General features: G+C 37.5%; 1 protein-coding gene across 1 annotated transcript; it reads left to right on the top strand.

Moving 5' to 3' along the window:
- Positions 1 to 2267: 2267 nt before the first annotated feature.
- On the top strand, positions 2268 to 6744 carry LOC145158952 (GDSL esterase/lipase EXL3-like). Its single transcript, XM_079077814.1, has 5 exons — positions 2268 to 2638; positions 5148 to 5278; positions 5405 to 5638; positions 5830 to 6085; positions 6381 to 6744. Exons 1-5 carry the CDS (start codon positions 2374 to 2376, stop codon positions 6569 to 6571), a joined length of 1077 nt encoding a protein of 358 aa, XP_078933940.1. The 5' UTR covers positions 2268 to 2373; the 3' UTR covers positions 6572 to 6744.
- The last annotated feature ends 17068 nt before the right edge of the window (positions 6745 to 23812 follow it).

Raw genomic sequence — 23812 nt, 5'->3', positions numbered from 1 at the left:
CTTCTGTTGACTTTGGGGCTTTGATCAACATAAGTAGTAGAGACCATGGAGGGGTAAAATGGTTTTTTATCCACTTCAAAGAGTTAAAGAGAGGAAGAATAGCCTTCGGTCATTAGAGTTGTGATTAGAGTATCACTTAGAGATATTCATCCCTTGTGTTAGGTGGAGGCTAGTTCGAGATTCGGGAGCGGGGTCTTTACTTGCTGCTGGTCAGGTGAGTCTTCTCACTATACTTTACCTAGAGTGGTAATTAGAGTTATGTGACAGAGTATCTTGTATGCTATTTATGTGATTATGATACACTGCATTATTTCTATGTGATTCATGCCGTGTATGTTCAGAGTTCACAGAGTTAGGACCAGAGGGTCCACAGAGTTAGGACCAGAGGGTCCACAGAGTTAGGGTCAGTAGGCCCACAGAGTCATAGCCTCGAGTGGCTAATATGTGTTATATGTGGTATTTTGGTGAACTCACTAAGCTTTGTGCTTACAGTGTTATGTGTTATGTGTTTCAGGTTTTCTCAGGATCACGGGACGGCACCGACTTGATTGTACAGACCAGAGAAAGAGTTGTATTTTGAGGATCCTGGATTATTAATGGAGTTGTGCTTGTATTTTGAATAAACGAGATTTCTACACAATATGTTATGAAAAGTATGTGATTTTGAAATGAAAAATATGTTTGAAAAATTACGGTGTTACATTTGGTACAAGCAACGAATGAAATTAACAGTTTCTAAATGAAAATTTTCACCACTACTTTTGGGATGTTACATTTCGATGTTAATTAGATACTAAAAAAATGGAATGCAACATCTCTGTTTAGAAATTCTCAAATCCAATTCCAGAATGCACCTTAATTTTGTTTCTTTATTTTGAGTGATTCCTGTTAATGGAAAAAAGGGTATTTCCAATTACAAAACTTGTGGAAAAGGATTTTTGGTTATTTTAATGACACGCTAGTTTATAACCCGTAAAAACCATGATTACAAAATTAACTAAATTTTCATAGTAAAAACTCAAAATTATTAATCAGTTATTTTAAATAAATTATTAATTAAGAGATATATTTTTAAGTTATATAAAATTATAATCATTTATTTAAATAAATACGTGAAATAATATCACTTTATAATCTGTATTAATTTTATATTAATTTTTATTCTAATTTTATTAATTTAATGTAATTAGAGTGAAAAATTTAAAATTTAAAATTTGAAATTAAGAATCAATAGGTTGATAAGTGGCATGACATTAATTAGGAGGCCTAATAAGATAACACACGACAAAAGAAGAATAAACCTATTCTTTATTAGAAGAGGGAAAAGAGATGACTATGTATTTAGTGTAATTGGTAATATTTTCTTAATAAAAGAAAAAACACGTTACTTCATTATTTATATAATAATTAAGTCTTTTTTGTCACAACTTGCTCTAGCTTCTACGTAATTATTCCTTATCTTTGACCACGAGTTGACTTTAATATGAAGCAGCTTATAGTTGGGGAAAGAGATTGAAGCCAACAATTTAAAAATGTGAAAAAGAGCTGGAAATAGGATACATGCATATTACCATAATCATATGCATATATTCTATTGTACAAAAAATAAGAAAAAGAGCAGGAAATAACATACATTCATGTATGTGTATACACACTAACATAAGTGGGCACGAATTTCTCTTATACATCTTCGTTCATAATTAAATACAACATAAAAAACAAACTTCTCACCCATACGAAGTGTGGACCCTCCTTCTGGTTAATATGAATCACTACAAATCATCCAAAATAAAATTAAATAAGAGTTATTTTAAATAAATGACATATTCTAAAAACATAGATTTGGGTCTAAGATTTTTGTTGCCAAGTAACACATGATATAATTTTAGTGCTAATCCATGCGTAATATTGTAAATTTTATGATAGATAAGCCACGGTCTTATATCCTTCACTAATGCGTAACTGTGTTTTAAAACATAGTTTTAGTTTATACCTCAAATTTTGCAGAATAACTCCAAATCCGTGTGTGAATGTTTTTTCTTTACTGATATAAAGTTTAGATGGTTAGAAGAATAATGCTTAAAGCTTTTGAATTTCACAGCCGATTTCAAACAAGATGATATTATATAACCCCATAACTTAAGCTAATATATATCCCACACTTTAAGTTAAAGATTTGCAACATCCTTATCAAATCCCATGGGTAAACGAATTGAGGATAAGGACCTGGTTTAGTAACCACCTCAAGCTAGCGTAGGTATTCAATTAACGAGAAAAATACTACTTATAAACCAATACTACTAGTCATCTGTCATCAAATCATCTCTACGTAATCGAGTGATTGATGCCATTTCTTACATATATTGTTTCCCAATGCTTCTTTCAGTTACAAATGTCATTCTTGTGTACTATCTCTTTTCCTCTATTTCTTTATGCTACAGCAAGGAAACACTAAATCTACTTGAAAATGTGTCTATACCAGCAGTCATTACATTCGGAGACTCCTACTTGGATCAGGGTAATAATAATTATATCAACACTATCGTTAAGGCCAATTTTCACCCCTACGGGAAGGATTTCATTGATGGAAAACCAACAGGAAGGTTCACCGATGGAAAATCACTAGCTGACTTCTTCGGTATTTCTCTCCCTTTTTTTTTATACACGAGTTTTCATCATGGTCTATGCAAACGAGTTTGTACCAAAATACAACAAATAAAAAAATATTTACCACATAATCATTGTAACTGTATTCGAATAAATTAGGAAAAGAATTTAAGTTGATTCACCGGAGAGGGGAAGCATTAGACTCTTTTTCTTTTCTTTTTTTGTTTTCTTTCTTTTTCCTATGTCTAATACTTCTTGGTGGATCACCGGTTTTCCTAGCACGTTCTTCTCCAAAGGCACTCCCGGATCACCTGTCCTCATCCTCTGGTGTCAGCCGCGTCTTCGGGAAAGTCTACCCTATCCATCTTATCCTCTTTTGTCGTGTTATTTAATGAAAAGTGTGTACTAGATTTATTGGGCTTGTCAAATAAAGAAAACTTTGAATCTTGAATTTGTGTTTAGGATATTGAATTTAGGTTTTTGTTTAGCCTTTTCTAAGGTTGCACGGTGCGGTGCTTCTTAATTTTATTTTCGATATGTCTATGTGACATGTTAATGCCGACAACAAAACTTCCTCCAACCTTTTTTTTTTGGTGGCATGTTTTATGATAGATAAAGATTGGCAAGAAAGTCAAATGTTTATTTGACATGAAATTTTGGTAGACAAAAATATCACGGTTCAGCTTAAGTTGAATTTGATTTTGTTAAAGTTTAGGGTTTCCTAAAATTTATACTTTTTGAGGATTGTTTAGCACCAAAAAGAATGATCTCCATAAAAAATGGTAATAGTTTGAAAACAATGACGATGATGATGGTAGTATGAATGTTGAAGTCTAATTAAAAAATTAAAAGAAAATAATAGAACGCTATCCAAAAAAAATTGGTTTGCTTATCTTATTGTAATTAAATTTCAAACTGCTATCTTTAGGTAAATATTTTTCAAAATTACAGAACTTCTATGCAAACTTTCTCCATGGATTTGTAATTGTGTATATAAGCAAGCCATTTTCTTCACGTGTAATACACAACCTCACTTTTTCCATCTAGTAGACGTAAAGATTTTAAAATCTTTTGTGCTGGAAGTATGCCTCAAGTCGTAGCCACTAAATCCACTTATCAAGTTAACTTTTTTGATGTTGGTTTAAAAATTGCTCGACTATAAAAGATAATAAGTGACCTTTCATTGAATCAAAAGTTATCAATACACTCTTTTTCTACTTATAATTCAAAATTCAAACTATTTAATTTTCTAAAGAGATAAAGTCAACTAAGGTATATTCACATCGATTTTTTGAGAGCTTTAAGAAGCTTTTACCTTTTTAAAACAAGCTAGAATTAAAAAAAACAAAGTGTAGCCATACAATCTTTTATTTTTTATTTAAACAAAAAAGTTATAATTTGAGTGACTTTACCACCTTTTAGCTTTTTAAGACCTTTTATTTTATGTAATTTTGCATCTTTTAAAAGCATATGTTTTTTTGTCGAACATAAGCTTATGTTTTTTTGTCCAACAATGCTTCACATATAAAAACCACAACTTAAAGTTTGTAGCTATCAACTAACATTTTTCAGTTTGTGGCTAATTAATAGCTACTAGGTAGTTTGGCCAAATATACACTATACTCTTCCGGTTTCCAATTAATAGCTACCAATTAGGTTTGTCAAATGTATCCTATACACTTCTGGTGAAATTACATAATAAAAGATTGGTCAAAAACATTTTTGATCCGTTTACGATATTGATCATTAACCGATCATTGTATTTATTTTTAATTTATCATTTTTAAAGGACTTAGAAAAGTTTAGACATAAAGACATTCACATTTATTCACAGTGCATTAAAAGAATTATCATATTATTATTCTACAATTTATATAATTCAATCAAATTTTTTCATATAATTTTATTGAACTCTAGAAAAATTAAAAAGAACATTTATTTAATTTAACTTAAAAATGTTTTTTTTTTCATATTGAAGAGTTCAATGGTAGCCTTATAATTGAGTTTAATCAGTGGAATGTGAACTACACATTCAACTCCTTTTAACTATTTCATTAAATCTACATTATGGATTACAAAGATTATTTTGTTACAATAAATAGGCTTTTTATACCTTTTATTATTTAAAAGTACTATTTCATCGGTTCCTGTTGGATCGTTTTTTTAATATGTAGTCTTTCTAAAAAAGGCATTGAAAGTTAAGATATATAAACACTCCACTTTTATAATAACCTTAGCAACAAAATGCCATCCTAATTGTAGGTTAACCTTTAGACAACATAATTTCGTCCCTAAAGGTTTTGTCTTGAAACTCAATTTCTTATAGTGGCTCCCCTTGTAAAGTTTGTAACCAAATTTTAATTAGATAGAAGTTGCTAAAATTGCACTTATTAAAAAAACCCCATTGCTATATTGGGCATAATATATGTTTTCATTAAACGGGAATGGGTTTAGTGCAATGTCATGCGCCATACATGTATCATAAAGTTATAGATCATTTCAACTAACAAAATTGCAATTGTTTCATATGAAATTATAAGTCAATGCACTAGGAGTGAAAGAGTATCTTCCAGCATATTTGGACCCTCTCATACAAGACCAAGATCTCAAAACTGGTGTAAGTTTTGCTTCCGGTGGCAGTGGATATGATCCCATAACCCCTACAATTACGGTATGCTTTTTAATTTTTCTTTTAATAATACATTTTCATTCTTACCCTTTGAACTAATAGTTGAATGTATCTCATGTGTGTTTATGTGTGTGTGTGTGTCAATTCGGATGCATATATCGTAAATAGTCTGTTATACCACTATCGAGTCAACTAGAGATGTTCAAAGAATACATTGGGAAGCTCAATAAGATCGTTGGAGAAGATGCTACCCAAAATATACTTACCAAAAGTGTATACCTGATTTCAGCAAGCACCAATGATTTTTTTATTAGTTACTATACTGTTCCTGTTAGAAGAGTCCAATATGATGTTCCTACTTATAATAAAATGTTGGTACAATTGGCCGTGAACTTTGTACAGGTAATAACTCTTTATCAGTCATTTTTTGAATGGTTTTTATATCAATAACTATATGATCTTTCTATTTTCTTACTAGACAGAGCATAAGTGCTAAGAGATGATTGCTTCAAGCACCCAATGACCCAATAAAAATTTAAAGAAAACGTTGAAATGAGATTATTAACATACGATTGGTTTTAAATTATTTGAAGGAAATACACAAACTGGGAGCAAGAAAGATAGCTGTCCTTAGCGGGCCCCCAGTTGGCTGTTTACCGGTTCAAAGAACGTTATCTGGTGGAGTACTAAGAAAGTGCGTAGACAACGACAATAATGCAGTACAATTGTTCAATGACATGCTAAAACAACAACTCAGATCTCTTGAAAGCAATCTTCTTCAGTCCAGGGTTGCTTTTGTTGATTTCTACAATCCTCTGATGAACATCATTGAAAACCCTCACCAATATGGTATCACTATATCCAAAATATTGTTTTACGACTATTTATGTCAAAATTTTAATGATGCTACAAAGTTTTTAGTTATGTCGGTTTTCTCTAAATCGTATTTTGCTTAGTGTCAATTAGTTTTCGATCAATCTACCTTTGTTTTAGAGTGGACAGTACAAGTAATCAAACAGCGGATAGCATGAGTTATGTTTAATATGGAGTTACATTCTAAAATAATTTTAGACTACATTTTTCATATTCACATTGTAGTAATTACTTCTTTTTAATTTTTTCATTTTTTGGCTCCTTCTGCTAGGGTTGGAGGTTACAGATAAAGGTTGTTGTGGAACCGGAGCGATAGAGGTGCTCTTTCTATGCAACAAACTCAGCCCAACATGCCATGATGACTCTAAATTTTTATTCTGGGATAGTATCCATCTTTCAGAGAAAGGATGTATTATCTTTGTAAATCAAGTTCTACCAGATTTGGTTAATAGTTTATTCTAAGATAATTGAATTGCACTAGTAGCTAAATTGTTAATGTTGAGATAAAACGCCTTGGTTCATGAATAAAGGAAGGCATACAACTTTAACAAACAACGAGTCTAAACAATGTAGTCTTAACATTTTGTTGTTCAGCTAATGTTATCAAAGTCCCCGTCTTTCCTTGTGTTAGCATTTGAATCTTGATTTTTTGTGATGTTTCTTCTCAATATAATATATGAATATATTGTGACATTGTGTTACATATTTGTTATATTTTAATCTATAACATATTTAATTTTTTTTTTCAAATGTCGTAGATGCAGCTTTTTGATGATCAACTAGTTCTTCTTCTTCGATATCACTACTAAAAATTAGAACAAGAAAAAATACTTTATTTTGAATGTGTAATATACTTTATTTTTTATCGTAGAAATTGGAATGTATTTTATATTATTTTCATTAAATAATAGATTATGGAGCAATATTTAAACCTAAATGGAAGGTTTTTTGAACAACAACATAAATTTGTAAAGGAACTACCTAGGGTTGTAAACGAATTGTTCGTGAACCGTTCGCCTTGAAGTTCGTTTATGTTCGTTTATTTAATAAACGAACGAACATGAACATAAATTCTCGCTCGTTTAGTTAAATGAACGAACATGAACAATGGTCTCGTTCGTTCAATTACGTTCGTGAATGTTTGTTTAGGTTGTTCGTTTACGTTTGTTTATGTTCGTTCATATTAGTTCATTTTATCTTTGTATATGTTTAATTGTGTTTGATTACATTACTATATTATATGTTCATTTATGTTCATATATGTTTGTTTATCTTTGTTCGTTTATGTTCGTTTGTTTTTGTTCATTTAGCATGTTCACGATCATAAATGAACGAATATGAACAATGTAATTTGTTAAACGAACGGACATGAAAAAGAAAACTCGTTCGTTTAACCGTTCGTGTTCGTTCATTTGCTTGGTTAACTTAAACGAACGAACATGAACAAGCCTCATTCGTTTTCGTTCGGTTCGTTTACAGCCCGACTACCCCAACAAGAAGTTGAAGTAGGACAAAAAAATTATATTTATGTCGAATTAATAACACTGTCTCGTTGTTTAAGCCACTTTGATGAAATAATGATATTAAATTGTTCAATCTTATCATTGATACTATTAGTATTGTACTTTGTTGTGTTTGTGTTGATCTTTATTATCTAGGAACTTTTCAGGATATTTGGAAGTGCAAGATTGTTCATTATTTCATAAAGGGTAGTTTGTGTCAAGTCTATGTAAGTATTGGACTGGGGCTCATTTTTTTTTTATTGAAGTTAGAAGAAACATGTGGGTCTTACACGACCTAGCAAGTATCCTTGTATTTATATCAAATATTGTATTTTTTGGTTCATTACTCACAGTGTTAGTTCATGTATTAGTTCACGCACAACTCTCTTATTCTTCTTCATATACAGATTGGGTTCCTTTGTTAGAACTTAGGGTTTTCTCTTGTTCTTCTATGAATTTTCAGGTCATATTATGTAGCGTCCCGAAAATCTAAGGTAAAATTTTCATTTTAAAACAAATAATCATACAACGAGTCGTTCCAAAACCGATCAAAGTGAATATATAACTTAAACATCAGAATAATATCATTAATTGCCAATGCGAAAAACTGTGGGGGATGTTGTGTAGTCACGTCGGGCCCTTCCCTTTTGAACCGAAAGTACTTGAAACCATAACTATGAAACCGTAAGCACAAAGTTTAGTGAGTTCCTCACAATACCACAAACCAAAACATACAAGTGTCACAGGCTACCCCCATGGTCTTTCCTTGCAATGCCGAGGGCCAAATCCAATTCTTACATACAAGTGCCAGGGTCAGATCCTAGTCTTTCATACAATTGTCAGGGGACAGATCCTGGTCTTTCATACAATTGTCAGGGGCCAGTTCCTGGTCTTTCGTATAATTGCCAGGGGCCAGATCCTGGTCCTTCATGCAAGCATCACAGAGACAACTAGCATTCCACATAACAAGTAATGGGCCAGAATTGGTGTCTTCGACCCACGGATATAGTAAGAAAACTCATCTCACGGTCTGAAAGAATAGTTGCACCGATCACTGCCCTAAAAGCTATCTCTACCGATCACCTAAACAATTAACATGAACCCAAATCTCAAACTATAAATCAAATTACCCAAAATGCCCTTAGGTCAAACTTGGTCAAACCTAGTCAAAGTGAAAGTTAAAGTCAACGGTCAAGGTCCAAAAGTCAATCTTTTTCCCAGCGGAGTACGCCTTTCGTACTAAGAGAGTACGCCCAGCGTACTCTGATGTTGACCAAAAGCGGGACGCTGACCGCGTACGCGCAGCTTACCACTAAGTACGCCTAACATACGCAACCCAGTTCCAAAACTCCAATAAGAGCTTTTTCCATTAAGCCCTTACGTCCAAAACTCAGATCCAAGCCCAAAATGATGTCCTAAGTCATAAAGTTTCAACTTTATGACTTTGCGTGGCTATAAAGTGCTTAATGTCCAAAACCTTAAGTTCTTAACCCAATAAGACATCCAAGTTTATCCATTAGAACTGTAACGACCCAAAAATCAAGGGTAAAATTTTCATTTTTATTATAGTCAAAACACAGATATCATTTAATCCAAATATTCCAAAAACGTTGCTAATTAAAAACATTTATCAGAGTTCATCCCAAAATCACATATTGCGGAAAACACGGGTGTCTGCGCTGCAATCAAGTCGGGCTCTTCCTTTCCAAACCAATGATACCTGAAACCATAAACAAAACTGTAAGCACGAAGCTTAGTGAGTTCCCCGGAGCATACCCTACATAATCCACATAATTACCTAAACCAATCAATCACATAAGTCATGAAAATAAACATATAGCGATGTCGTGGAAACCCTCCAAGGTCTTATTAGGGTGCCATGGGAAGCCCCACATGGTCTTAGCCCACTGCCATGGGAACCCCCACATGGTCTCAGCCTGGAATGCCATGGGAACCCCCCAATGGCCTGACATCCAACTGCCTCGGGAACCCCCCGGGGTCTTCCATGCAAGTATCATAGAGACAACTAGCATATCACATAACTAAAAGAAAATGCCATACGATGCATATAAGCCATACATGAAATCATATAAGGATGCCATGGAAACCCTCCAAGGTCTTACACCGGGTGTCATGGGAACCCCCACATGGTCTTAGCTTGTTTCCATGGGAACCCCTCATGGTCTTACAAACATATAAGGATGTCATGGAAACCCTCCAAGGTCTTACACCAGTGCCATGGGAACCCCACATGGTCTTAGTCTGGAATGCCATGGGAACCCCCACATGGTCTGATATCCAATTGCCTCGGGAACCCCCGAGGTCTTCCATGCAAATATCATAGAGACTGCTAGCAAATCACATATCACATAAACAACTAGTATATCACATATCACATAACTAACTAGTATACCACATATCACAAAATGGGCCGTCCTTGGTGCCTTCGACCCATTGGTATGGTGAGGAGACTCACATCGCATTGCTGAAGTCTCGCGGATAAAACTCCAGCTGCTGGCTGACAGATTCCCGAACTGTCAACATCCAAAACAACACCAAATTAATAATTGGGTTCCAATACATAACCATAAGTCCATGCTTGGGTTAAAAAGACTACTTTACCCCCAACCTAGCTTGATCCCAACCCAAGGCCCAAACACACACTCTGAAGGCTCAAAAGCCAAACAATGAACCAAGGCCCAACATATGACCCAATTTTCCAAATTGGGCCCAAACCCCTCACATGGGCCTTACACTAAAGCCCATCCAAATATCCTAGTCCATATACTTGTTCTTAGATGGCCCAACAAGAACCCCAAACACGTAAGCCCAAAAGAAATGCCCAACTCAAAGCCCAAACAAAATTAGGGTTTTCACATAAAATGACGATTAGGGTTAATTAAAAACACTTAATCCAGTAAGGACTTAGTCCATTAAGTGGGGCATTCTACTAGGTCAATCCTACGATGTGGTCGGGCGTAATTTATAATTCAATCCCAATGGTCCAAAATGTGGGTCCCGGCAACTCCAAAACTAGCATATCCAAAATTAGGGTTTTCTAAACCCAAATTAGGGTTTCCAACCCAATCGCGTGCCAGTTAGTACAATGGTTAAGTTTTTACTTCAGTTAGGGTTTCACTAGGCTGGGCACCACCCATTGCCACCTCGGGCAGTGGTGGTCGGTGGTGGTTCACGGCGGCAGCCACCACCTCACGGTGGTAGTGGTGGGTTTTCCCGCCAAAAATCGCACATACAACCCCACAAATAGAAAATAAAACATCTACACTCGAATACACACCCACATACACACACAGCCACCTCCTATGGTGGCTTGTGGCGGCAAGAGATGACAGAAGACGGCAGCCACCATGGTTGGCTGTCATGGTAGTTCGCATCACATCCGACCTACATGTTTCACGGGTTTCTAGCAGCAACACACGTACAAACGTGACACGAGGCCACAGCTCCCAACCACCGACTAGGCGGCTGATGGCGCTGGAACAGGAAAAAATAGCGACCAAGAGCCACCGGCGATAGTAACGACGTTTCCGACGTTGTACCCACAGAAAAGAACGAAAGAGAGAGAAGGTGGTGGCAGTTAGACTTACCGGCAGCTTCCGGGAGTTCGCGACCTACTTTCCTCCAACCACAGCTCAAAACTCCAGTCTTGGTGGTCTTCCGGTTGCCCACGACGTCCGGTCAGCGAGGTTGTGGTGGTGGCGCTTCAATGGCAAGGCAGCAGATGGAGAAGGTGGCGGTCGGGCTCGGTGATGCAAGTGGCGGCTGAGGAGGCTCACCATGGTGGCGGCTGATGAAAAGAGATTAGGCTTAGGGTTGCATCATACAAAAACGAGAGGGAAGGAGTGCACCGGGTCTGTCCCGTGTTCCTTTCAAACATTAGGCTTAGGGTTGCATCGACAGGCCAGATTCTGCTCTTTTATATATTTTCCAGGGGCCAGATCCTAGTCTTCTATGCAAGCATCACAAAGACAACTAGCATTCCATATAACAAGTAATGGGTATGCATTGGTGCCTTCGACCCATGGATATAGTGAAAAAACTCACCTCAACCTGCTGAATATCTCAGATAAAAGCTTGGGCTGCCGTTCCGGAAAAATCCCCGCGATAACAACATCAAATAATACCAAATAAATAATTGGTCCACAACCCAGAGCTGGAATCCTAGACCGATTGTCCAATACCCAAGGTGAAAGTCCATTTTACTCTTTCCTCACTTGGCCCAAAATCCAAAGCCCAAACCATTAACAACAAAAGCCCAATATGGACCAATTTCCAAATTGGGCCCAAAACCCATCATGGGCCTAATTCCAAAAGTGACCAATATATAAGAAAATGCCAAAATCAGTAGTCAAATGGCGCAACAAGGCCCAAACCCTAAAAGTCCAAAGCATGGCCCAAATCCGTGAACATTAAGCCCAAAGCCCACCTGCTGAGTACGCGGAGCGTAATCAGCTCGTACGCTTAGCGTACTCCTTCCGGGACCAGTACGTGCAGTGTACCAGCTGGGTACGCCCAGCGTACACCCTAGATTACTAAAAAAATCCATTTAGTACTTATTTGGTTGAGACCTTAAGCCAAACTCCCATATCTGATTCTAAAGGGTGACTTAATACGTAAAGTTGGCAACTTTACACCCATGCATGACTTAATGGCACACAATACTTAAAAAAACCATAATAAGGCTCTTACAATATGCATGGACAAATGTCTTTCATAAAGCTTGCATTTTTATGGACAAGGGACCTCCATGGAGCTAATATCTAACATCCATGTCTTTTAGATTAGATCAAAAGCTCAACTTTAGCTTAAAAGACCCGAAAATGCATAAACAAAGTCCTAAAACTAGATCTTGCATAATAAACCATCAAGTAGAGAACTTTATACCTCAAATGGCTTGCAAAGCTGATGAGGAATCTAGATCTCTAAGCTTCACACCAATAGACGAATCATCAATAACCTTCTATCTCTTCAAAAAGCATAAGAAGACACTAAGATCATTCACAAGAGCTCAAGAACACTAAGGAGGTGACTAAGGGTCGATATTAGGGATTAGTATGATGGAGGGTGATCAATAAGATGACGCAAATTAATATAAGTTGTTTAAATAGGGAAAAGACCGTAAAAATTAGGGTTTTCATATGGATGGAGTACGCCCTGTGTACTCCCAGTATGCCCAGCGTACTCCATAATTTGCCTGCGATTCTTCTGCCTAGTACGCCCAACATACATCCTTTTACGCCCAGCATACTAGGTTTAGTTCTTAAACCACCAATCTTTCAGAGGCCATAACTTCTTCGGTCTATGTCCGATTTCAACGTTCTTTGTATCCAAGGAAAGGTTATAAGCAGCTCTCCACATAAATCAACTCACCCTTGCTTTGAAGCTTTTCGAATTACAATCCAAAATCCATAAATACCCGGACTGACACATTACCGATATAACCTAGGCTCCAAAACATGAACCGAACTTCCGGATCACCTAATCTATAATACCCACATCCAAAAGGGTTTAAATCTCTCTTTTCTCAAGGCCCGAAACCTTATTATAACTGATATTCGGGTCACGGCCCCGAATAGTGAAACAATTCGAAACTAGGTGTTACAACTCTCCCCCACTTAAATTAGACTTCGTCCTCGAAATCACTTTTTACTCTCATCCAGCTACACCAAGCAACTTGAACAGTCCAAGCCACAATTCTGATACAGACTGAGAGAATACTCACATCTACAACAACATTCCAAAATTGTAACCATGACTGGCCTTAGCAGGGCTCTCAATTCCTTACAACGGACGGTTCTTTACCTCACTAAAGCTAACCCTTGGAGAAAACCATTACTAATTGCCCGAAATCCAAAATTCGAAGACCCTGTCTGACTCCCTGACAAACCGCCCACACTTAAAACACTATCAAATCAACTCCACTTCGCTTTCCAAACCAATAAAAATACTTCCAAACCTTGATTATCTTGTTGCTTCCATCGGATACATAATCACTGACCATTCATTGTTTGCCGAAAATTTTTCACGTGACAGAAGGCTTAGTTAATCCTTCGAGTAAAAGACTCATCCCTAAAACGGTTAGACTCAAACGATAGTTGCGTAGCAGCGTCAAATCAATTACTCTGAGATTATTTAACCCATGAAGAAACTGACTTAACATATCCACTTAATCACAAGTCGACTCATAACACGAGTCCCAAACTCTAGCACCACCTCAGGCCATCTTGTTGTCCCATAATTACATTTATGCTGCTGTCGAGACCTCCCTGGTCCCATACTTACCTTCCAAATGACTGTTTTACCGAATTTCCAATCGGTTGCTGAGGCCTATAGCGTCACACAATCGTACCATATGACTTTAGAACGAGGGTCTTACCTGGAAAGAGCTAGCCTAGATTATTTGCCATCATGGTCCCAACAGCCCTCTGGATCCAATCGAATATATCCAAACATAAAGCCTGATGTAACCAAATCCACTTGCTAACAATGAATGCTACATGCCCAATTGCAGTGTTATATCTCAACCAGCCTCATACGGCCCACAACCTTCCTTAATTCCACGAATGTTGTGGCCTTCCTACAGGCTCATGACCTACCCTGCCATGGTCTAATCCCACATAGAGGAACCACGGCCAAACATAGATATACCAAGCCCTCACAACCGCTCAAGAACCAAGTGAATGCTACGGGCCACCCCACAGTCTTACAACACTACCACACTACCTGCCAACCTAGTGAATGCTACGGTCACCCCGCAGTCTAACAACACTCCCATAATATCTTTCAATCTAGTGAATGTTATGGCCACCCTGCATTCTTACAACACTTCCATACTATCTTTCAATCCAACTATAATCGTCCTGATTCGTACCCGTATCCGACTATACCCCCAACCAGGTTTTTGGGTTATGTTTCGAATCCAAAAGCCTTCATTAGACAAGAACAGGCAGAGAGGCTCTAACTCAACCCTCAACATGTTCCTGATCAATATCCACCAAACATCACTACTGATGCGCAACGAAACCTGAATATCCCTTATTGTACAACCTTTAGACCAACCGATTCTCCCCCACTTGGATTCGAATACGCTTTCCCAATTCACCAAATGTTGATGGATTCCTAATCCATCTCACAGTCTTACAATTCAAACTTGTCAACAACCAGGGCTTACAAAAACTAGCACTCCATTACTAGACAACCTTAGTGATCACACACATTCCAAAACCAGATGAACACTTCCCTAAATCTCCACGAGCTCAATGATCCCTAGTACTTCTCCTAATACAGCTCCAAATTCTTAAGCCACTTCATCTCATGATAAGGAACTATAACCCTTGACCGGAACAGACAGATCATGAATTCAACAAATCACCTGCCGAAGGATCGATGTACTCAAAGTTCACCAGTAGATACCATTTGATTTCTCCTGTCAATCCCAATGGCAGAAATAACCCATGCGAACCACACTTTCCCATCACTTAAGAGGGATATGCTACCACTGCCCAATTCCTACTGACTGTATTAGTCGACAACCTGAGCTTTACAACAGCTACCCTTCCTTGACCAGCCAAGCCTAGCGCTTATATATTCCAAGACCGGGTGATCATTCCTAATACCTCAACGATCCTCCAAATCCTTAAGCACTTTCCGTTGAATCCGCTACAAGTCCTTGGCGACTAATCAGTTGACGAGGAACAACATTTCAATGTCGAACAAGTACCCAACCCGCTCAACCACTTAGTTGTACTTAGAGCAATTCCCATGCAACTGACCTCGCTTTGAAGGTGTAAACTCAAAAGCTACCGATATTACACTCACGACCGACCCAATTCCTTACTAGCTCAAAACCATGCACACCCCTACACAACTTGCATTAAAACCCGACACGCCTACCTTGCAGATTTCTCAAACTCTCGCTGATACTACTAAAGATCTTATATATTGCTGATCTCCTAAGCGGAATACTCAAACCTCTTCTATACATGGCCCACGGTATGCAAAATGGCATATGACAACTTTCCGGATAGAATAACTATATTACTCATACAGGTGCTCCCATTCTTAGATAATCAAGGCATAATATTTCACACACATCAGCGCGAAATTATTAGCATAGTGATTTAAGCGTGAAAGGGAAGAATATGATACATACCCATAGGCTTCGTAGATTTTTCGTGACTCTCCTCGATTTGAATATGGATCCTGAGCTTTCAGTAGTATGGGCCCAATACTACCTTCCACACCAACCCATACTTTCCTCAAGAATCATCTTGAATCCTCCAAGTTACCATCTCAAACTGATATTCCAAATTCTCTCTAAACAACACATCTAAACCTGCTAAAAAATACACTTCCTAAGCTCTTTTAGATTCCCAAGCTCACCCTGCCATCATCTGTTGAAGAGCTCCCACTAATATCAACTAACTATTTCATGAATATAATCACATGCCCCAAAGCTTAGATAATCCTTCGAGTAACAGACTCAACCCTACAACGGTTAGACTCAAATGAGAGTTGCACAATAGAGTCAAATCCATCACTCTGGGATTATTTAACCTTTGCAACATGTGACTTGACATATTCACTTAATAGTTATCTCACATCACCAAGAGCTCTACAAAGCACAAAGCAAGCATCATTCGTGCAGTAACACTCCAAGCCATAGAATAACTAAAGAACATTGAAGCTCACATACTACAACTCATGCTAGGAACTTCCACTCTCACTACCGGTTGCCTAATGCATGCAAATTATACACAATACAGGATCAAATATACTGTCGACTAAAAGACTCTACCCTAGGACCACAACCAAACGAGGAACATGAAATAAGGCCAAATCAATCATTCTAGGGCTATATGATCCAAACTGTATACAATTTTTAAAGCATACACTTAGCAATTACTAATACCAATACATATTCCCAATCTAGCATAGCATCCAATGCTTCCTAGGCTACAAGGCATCACATATCAAGCCAATCTATCATGAAATTTGCTGAAAGTATCCCTAGCCTTATCCTAGCATGTAAAAATTCATATCATATAACATATCAACATGTATGGGTATTCTGGGAATCACTTACTTGAGCTCGGCTGATTGCACGCACCACCCCTTTCTTTTGTAAGAAAATCCTTTATTAAAAACATTTATGGTATGAAAAATTTACCAAACCTTCAGTTTTAGTACAGACACACACAATAGTATGCCCTAATCCCTCAAACCAAGGCTTTGATACCAACTTGTAACGACCCAAAAATTATGAGGTAAAAATTTCATTTTTAATTCAACCAAATCACCAATTATCATTTATTCAACATTTAAAAGTAGGTTATAATAAAACAGTCATCAGATTACAATCCCAAAATCATCACATTGCGGAAACATGGGTGAATGTAGTGTAGTCACGCTAAGCCCTTCTCTTTCATATCGGAAGTACCTGCAACCATAAACAATAAACGTAAGCACCAAGCTTAGTGAGTTTCCCAAATGCCACATACCAAAACACACAAGTGTCATAGGATACCCCCATGGTCTTTCCTTGTAGTTCTGAGGGCCAAATCCCGGTCTTACATACAATTGCTAGGGGTCAGATCCTGGTCTTTCACACAACTGCCAGGGGCAGATCCTGGTCTTTCATACATTTGTCAGAGGCCAGATATTGGTATTTCATACAATTTCCAGGGGCCATATCCTGGTCTTCCATGCAAGCATCACAGAGACAACTAGCATTCCATATAACAAGTAATGGGCCGTCATTGGTGTATTTGACCCATCGATAAAGTGAGAAAACTCACCTCAAGCTGCTGAATATCTCATATAAAAACTCGGACTGCCAGTCCGGAAAAATCCCCGCACTAACAACATAAAATAATAACAAATAAATAATTGGTCCACAATCCATAGCTGAAATCCTAGACCGATTGTCCAATACCCAGGGTGAAAGTCCATTTTTCCCTTTCCTCACTTGGCAGAAAATCCGAAGCCCAAACCATTAACAACAAAAGCCCAATATGGCCTTATTTCCAAATTAGGCCAAAAGCCATCATGGGCCTAATTCCAAGAAAGCCCAATATACTAGAAAATGCCAAAATCAGTAGTCTAATGGCTCAACAAGGCCCAAACCCTAAAAGTCCAAAGCATGGCCCAAGTATGTGAATGTTGAGCTCAAAATCCCACTTGCTGAGTACGCGGGGCGTACTCAGCTGGTACGCTTAGCGTACTCCTTCCGGAGCCAGTATGCGCTGCGTACTAGCTGGGTACGCCCAACGTACTCCCCAGATTACCAAACCACTCCATTGAGCAATTATTCGGTTAAGACCTTAAGCCAAACTCCCAGATCTGATTCTAAAGGGTGACTTAATACGTAAAGTTGGCAACTTTACACTCATGCATGACTTCATGGGACCCAACACTCAAAAAAAGGTTTAATAAGGCTCTTAACATATGCATGGACCAATATCTTTCATAAAGCATTCATTTTTTTGGACAATGGACCTCCATGGAGCTAAGATCTAACATTTATGTCTTCTAGAGTAGATCAAAAGCTCAACTTTAGCTTAAAAGACCCAAAAATGCATAAACAAGGTCCCAAAACTAGATCTAGCATAATAAACCATCAAGTAGAGAACTTTGTACATCAAATGGATTGCAAAGATGATGATGAATCTAGATCTCTAAACTTCACACCGATAGATGAATCTTCAATAACCTTATATCTCTTCAAAAGGCACAAGAAGACACATCCTTCACAAGAGCTCAAGAGCACTAAGGAGGTGACTAAGGGTCGAGATTAGGGTTTAGGATGATGTAGGTTGATCAATAAGATGACCAAAGTGATATAAGTTGTTTAAATACAGAAAAGACGCTAAAAATTAGGGTTTTCATCTGGCTGGAGTATGCCCCAGTACATCGAGCGTACTCCATAAGTTGCCCGCGATTCTTCTACCTAGTACGCCCATCGCACATCCCTGTACAGCCAGCGTACTAGGCTTAACTCTTACACCACCGATCTTCTAGATGCCATAACTTCTTCGTTCTACGTCTGATTTCGACGTTCTTTATGTCCACATAAAGGTAATAAGGATTTCTCCACATAAATCAACTCACCATTTCCTTGAAGCTTTTCAAATTACAATCCAAATTCCATAAAGGCCCGCACTGACACATTACCAATATACCCTTGGGCTCCAAAACACAAACCGAACTTCTGGATCACCCAATCTATAATACCCACATCCAAAAAGGGTCTAAATCTCTCTTTCCTTAAGGCCCTAAACCTTATGATAACTGATCTTCGGGTCATGGCCCCGAATAGTGAAACAATTCAAAATCGGGTGTTACACATGGCATAAAAACCCTACTTGGTTTTTAGTGGATAAAACCATAAACCGACAATAGTCATCGGCAAACGAAACATAATAATGGCAGGAATCAATTGAACATACATGTTAGGGTCCCAATAAGTCAGAGGGAATAAAATATAATACTTTCATAGCTCATTTTTTATTGTTTACAAAAGGTAAGCAATGTGTTGTAGCCATCTGACAAGAAGAGCACAAAAATGGCTATGGTAAAATAGTGGTAACCGACAAGAGGCCCTTGTTATTTAAAAATGAAATAGAGTCATAGGACACACGCCCTAAACGAGCGTGCGAAAGTTTAAGAAAAGCCTTCAACTTGGAACTGGTGGAGGAAAAAAATGCATATAGGTTGGAGGAGAGCACATAAAGGCCATGGTTACATCGTCCATGTGCTAGAACTTGCTTCATCTCTCGGTCCTGAATGTAAAAATTAGGATGAGAAAATAAAACATCCATCGAATTTTCATATGTCAATTTACTAACAGGTAGAAGCTTTTTAGTACGCTTATGAATAACTAACACATCCTGAAGATAAATATATAGGAACAATGGTACCGTTACGAAAGAAAACATTGTTCGAACCAGAAAACAGAGTCAAGTTATTGACAGAGGTGGCTGAGGATGACATGTAATCAGACAGACCCAAATCGACATACTAGTCGGGGCCAGACGAAGTCAAATGACATTGAGCGAGAAAACCTCTGGCGAGATCGGTATCTAGATTGGTAACAGGGGAGCTGGGTGTAGAAATCGCAAACTATGTAAGCTGAGGACACGCATTTTCATAGTGTACATAGTCTGATAGAGTTGGCAGTTGGAAGTTGTAACGTCCCATTTTCACAAACAAATTTGTCATTTTAAAATAAGGTAAAAACACCATTTACTTAAAATCCAAGTTAAGAAAACCCCTTTGTTCCAAAATACAGTTGTTTGAAAATCAGAGTAATAAAAATAATGCAAATTTTCCAATGTTGCTGATTAGTGTTACAGTCACGCCATCGCCTTCCCACGATAACCAATGGTACCTGAAAAGCATTTAATCCATAACTGTAAGCCAAAGCTTAGTGAATTCTTCCAAAATACCACACACAACAATATACATATAATGCATGTACAAATGCCTACATCTCTCTACTGAGCCTACAGTCTGACTAGACCACCTCGCAAGGCCTTTAGTACACATTGACCGCCCTCTTTTAGCATACATCTGATCCACACCTGGCCTACAGCACACCGTTGGCCTGCCTGGGTATCTTGGCCTACAGAACAAGGCATCACAGACTCAACCCACCACCCATTATGTTGACATATGTAACAAACAAGCAATCAAGTAAACATATAAACACATTAAACTATCTACACTAGTCTACCTATCTGAAAACTCACTACCACATATCATGCCTCTTACAGTACATTATGCCACTACCGGCATATCTCTAAGGAATGCATTGCTATATGTAACTAGAGGTGAGATAGACATTCGAACAGGTGATCCCACTCTAGAGTCACAACCAAACTAGGAACAGGCAGGAAAGCCTAGATCAAGAGTTATCAAGCTATCCTATGTGACTACATACAACCCCTAGGCACTCTACTAGACGATTACCAACTTACTGGTACTCTAACCAGCATATCATTACTCTTATATCCTGACCTACATGGTTATACACTCTAACACATAGTATAGTGATAAAACTCACCTGAATCAAAGACCCAAGGAAACACAACAACGCCCTCACTCCATGCACTAATCACTTCCTTGAACCGGCTGGCAACAAATACATATAAATCTTTAATCAATAACCAAAGTCCTTCAAGTTTGACCCAAAGTCAAACTGTTCGAAATTGAACGGTCAACGGTTAACAAAAGTGAACGGTCCATCAAGTCAACACTCACCATGACATGAAGACTTCTTGACCACATCGTGGGTACATCAGGACCAAACAGTCACGAAGCAGAGAATCACCACGTCGTGGCAAGCCCAGTCCCACGTCATGAAAATTGGCAGATTGTTATATTCTTTATTAAGAGCTTAAACCTTACAGATCTAATCACATAACCTCAGATGAAACTCTTACCATGGCTATTTTTCTAATTTGGAGTGGGCGTAGTGGAAACAGTCGCGAACATGGACACAAAGTAACTCTTATCATGGCTCTTTTACTAAATAATCAAAAGCTTAGAGACCAAAAAGGACCATAACAAACTCTGGAGTTCCTCAAACTCCAATAACAATAATGGAAGGAACGAAAACCACCCAAAATGACCCTAAACTAGAATCTAAAAGAAGAAATGCCAAGGTACGAACTTTATACCTTCAACAACTCACAAATCTGAGGAGAATGTTGGATCCAAACTTGCTCCTTGATCCTTTGCACCAAGTGAACCTCTCCTTTCCTCAAGCTCCACCAAAATCCAAAGAATATGTTCTAAATCAAGAAGTAAAGCCATCAATCATGTATGGAGGCTAGGGTTTCCTTTGGAAGGGTTGTAGGCTGAAGAGGATGCCCTAAACCTTGAGTTTAGGTGCTTAAATACAAAAGAAACCCTAAAAACATTGGGTTTGGGCTGCAACACTCCCTACATCGTGACACCCTCCTTGCCACATTATGGTGACCAATGGATCCGCATATTTCATCCACCATGCACCACGTCATGGTGCACCTTGACCAATAATCTCTAAAACTTGATTTAGGGCCAATATCTCAAAACAATCAAAGTATTAATTCTAATCCCAAGGACCTTATCCCTTAGGGTCCATACTCGATCCTTTGAGACCTGGGACCTTTACCTAGTCAATTACCACCCGAACCTCCAAGTTAGGGTTATTTCGGAACATGGTGTCACATAAGGACGACACCCATTAATGCCATGTGAGAGTAAATCAACAAAAACTCTCAAATGCCAAATTAGATGGAGGGAATTGAATAAATACAATGAAAAGTTACAAATACACCCTTGAAAACTACAATAAGTCACAACTAGCTAAACATGTCAAATATAATGTATGTGTGAATACTTCTAATGTGGACACAAACATTACACATGATGAGGAGTCGAACCTGGAATTAGATACTTCATTATCACCATCTCCACCAAGAACTTAGATTCCACAATCTACAACAATCACTTATCCTACCTACACTATAACTCTTAACAATCCTATAAATAGGAATTTGCATTTATCTCAATACATGGATCCACCTCATAATTATGAGCATCTCGAGGAAGTAATAGAAGAATATTCAAGTTGATGTAGAGGATGATATTTTATCTGTAGCTCCAATTCATATCCATCATTAGATGATGATCTTGATGAGAATGCTCTCATGTCTGTAAATCAGTTCGAAATCATTAATTAGAAGCTTTTCAAAACTGTAAGCGTTCATCTCCATCTTATGAAGTTTCTGAGTCTACAAATTCGGAGCTATTTCAATAGTTGGGCATGAAAAAAAGTTTGATTAACTGTTGCTTTTTTTGGAGAAGAAGTTTACTGAGGTTTCGGAACAACAAACCAAGAAAAATGAGTTGCTAATGGAATCCAATGATGAGTTTTGAGCTCAACTGGTGATGCCTCCAGCAAGAAAATTGATACTCTTGCGACAAAGCTAGAAGATGATTTTAAAAAGGTGAATGAGGGATGTAAAACTTTGAATGATACATTCAAGACTTTCATGGAGGATGTGCGTGCTCTATAAACACCTTAGTTTTTTTTATGTATTGTGCTAATTTTGTTGGTTGATTTGATATTATTCTATTGGTTTGGGCTACGAGCATTAAGTAGTTCAACCAATTGAATAAGAACATGTATCGGTTCCAACGGATATTTGACAGAAAAACAGGACCGGCAACAACATCAGTAATGGCATTGGCATCGGTGGTCCGGTTATCATTTCTCATTATTGGTCTAATCTGGTTCCGGTTCCAAACTGGGTTCAGGGCGGTTGCTCAACCCTATGTACAATGTTCCTCTCTAATTAACAACATTTCGCAAATCATACTTGCATAATTACTTTACAATATTTTAACATGTACACACCAATTCTTCAATATCAAGGTCTCTTCAAACAAGAATTTCAAAGCTTTAATTTCTCTTCCAAAGTTGCAACTTTCATTTGTATATTCATACTAATTTTGAATTTCTTAAAATGCAAGAAATGCTAATTTCACAGCAATTTCAACAACATGCAATGGGTTTACAAAAGCCTAATTCTACAGTGGTTAGGATTAGAAATTACCTCAAGGACTGGTTTCATAGAAAAAAAATTAAGGTGTTGGGTTGTTAACCGCAATGCTTTCTGGCCCAGAGAGCAGCAAATGGGGAAACCATCTCCAGCCATACGCCTTCCCGAGGTTGCCGTTCATGGTAGCCTTACTGAACAATCACAACAGAATGTGTGATCAGATATCCAAATTAAAAAGAATTTGAGAATTATTATTTCTAACAGATGCATGGGTACTAATAATACCAAATCAACTACAAATATCAATTATAAATCAAAAAGCAGGAGATCGGCATAATAATCTTTAATTTTACTAAATCATAACAGTGATAAAATTCCTAGTATAGTAGCTTATTTTAAGAAGCTCGCAAATTCATATTCATAACTAGTATGTAACAGGTAGTCATAAGTCACAATAAGTTAATATTTTTGGATCATGTAATTCTTTTTAATATTATAAGTGGTATTTGAGTATTGAACTTACTATAGTTCACATGGAAAATTTTTACGTTGTCATAACTTAAGGAATATAGTTTTTATAACCAACTATCATCTAAATTCCATGATGGGTATTTTGCCGATAGAAAACACTT

The sequence above is a fragment of the Lactuca virosa genome, chromosome 2 (genome assembly GCF_052849685.1).
Source record: "Lactuca virosa cultivar CGN04683 chromosome 2, Lactuca_virosa_CGN04683_v6, whole genome shotgun sequence".
Lineage (NCBI taxonomy): Eukaryota > Viridiplantae > Streptophyta > Magnoliopsida > Asterales > Asteraceae > Lactuca > Lactuca virosa.
Note: the sequence above shows the minus strand (reverse complement) of the source record. Positions and strands in the feature narration are given on the sequence as shown.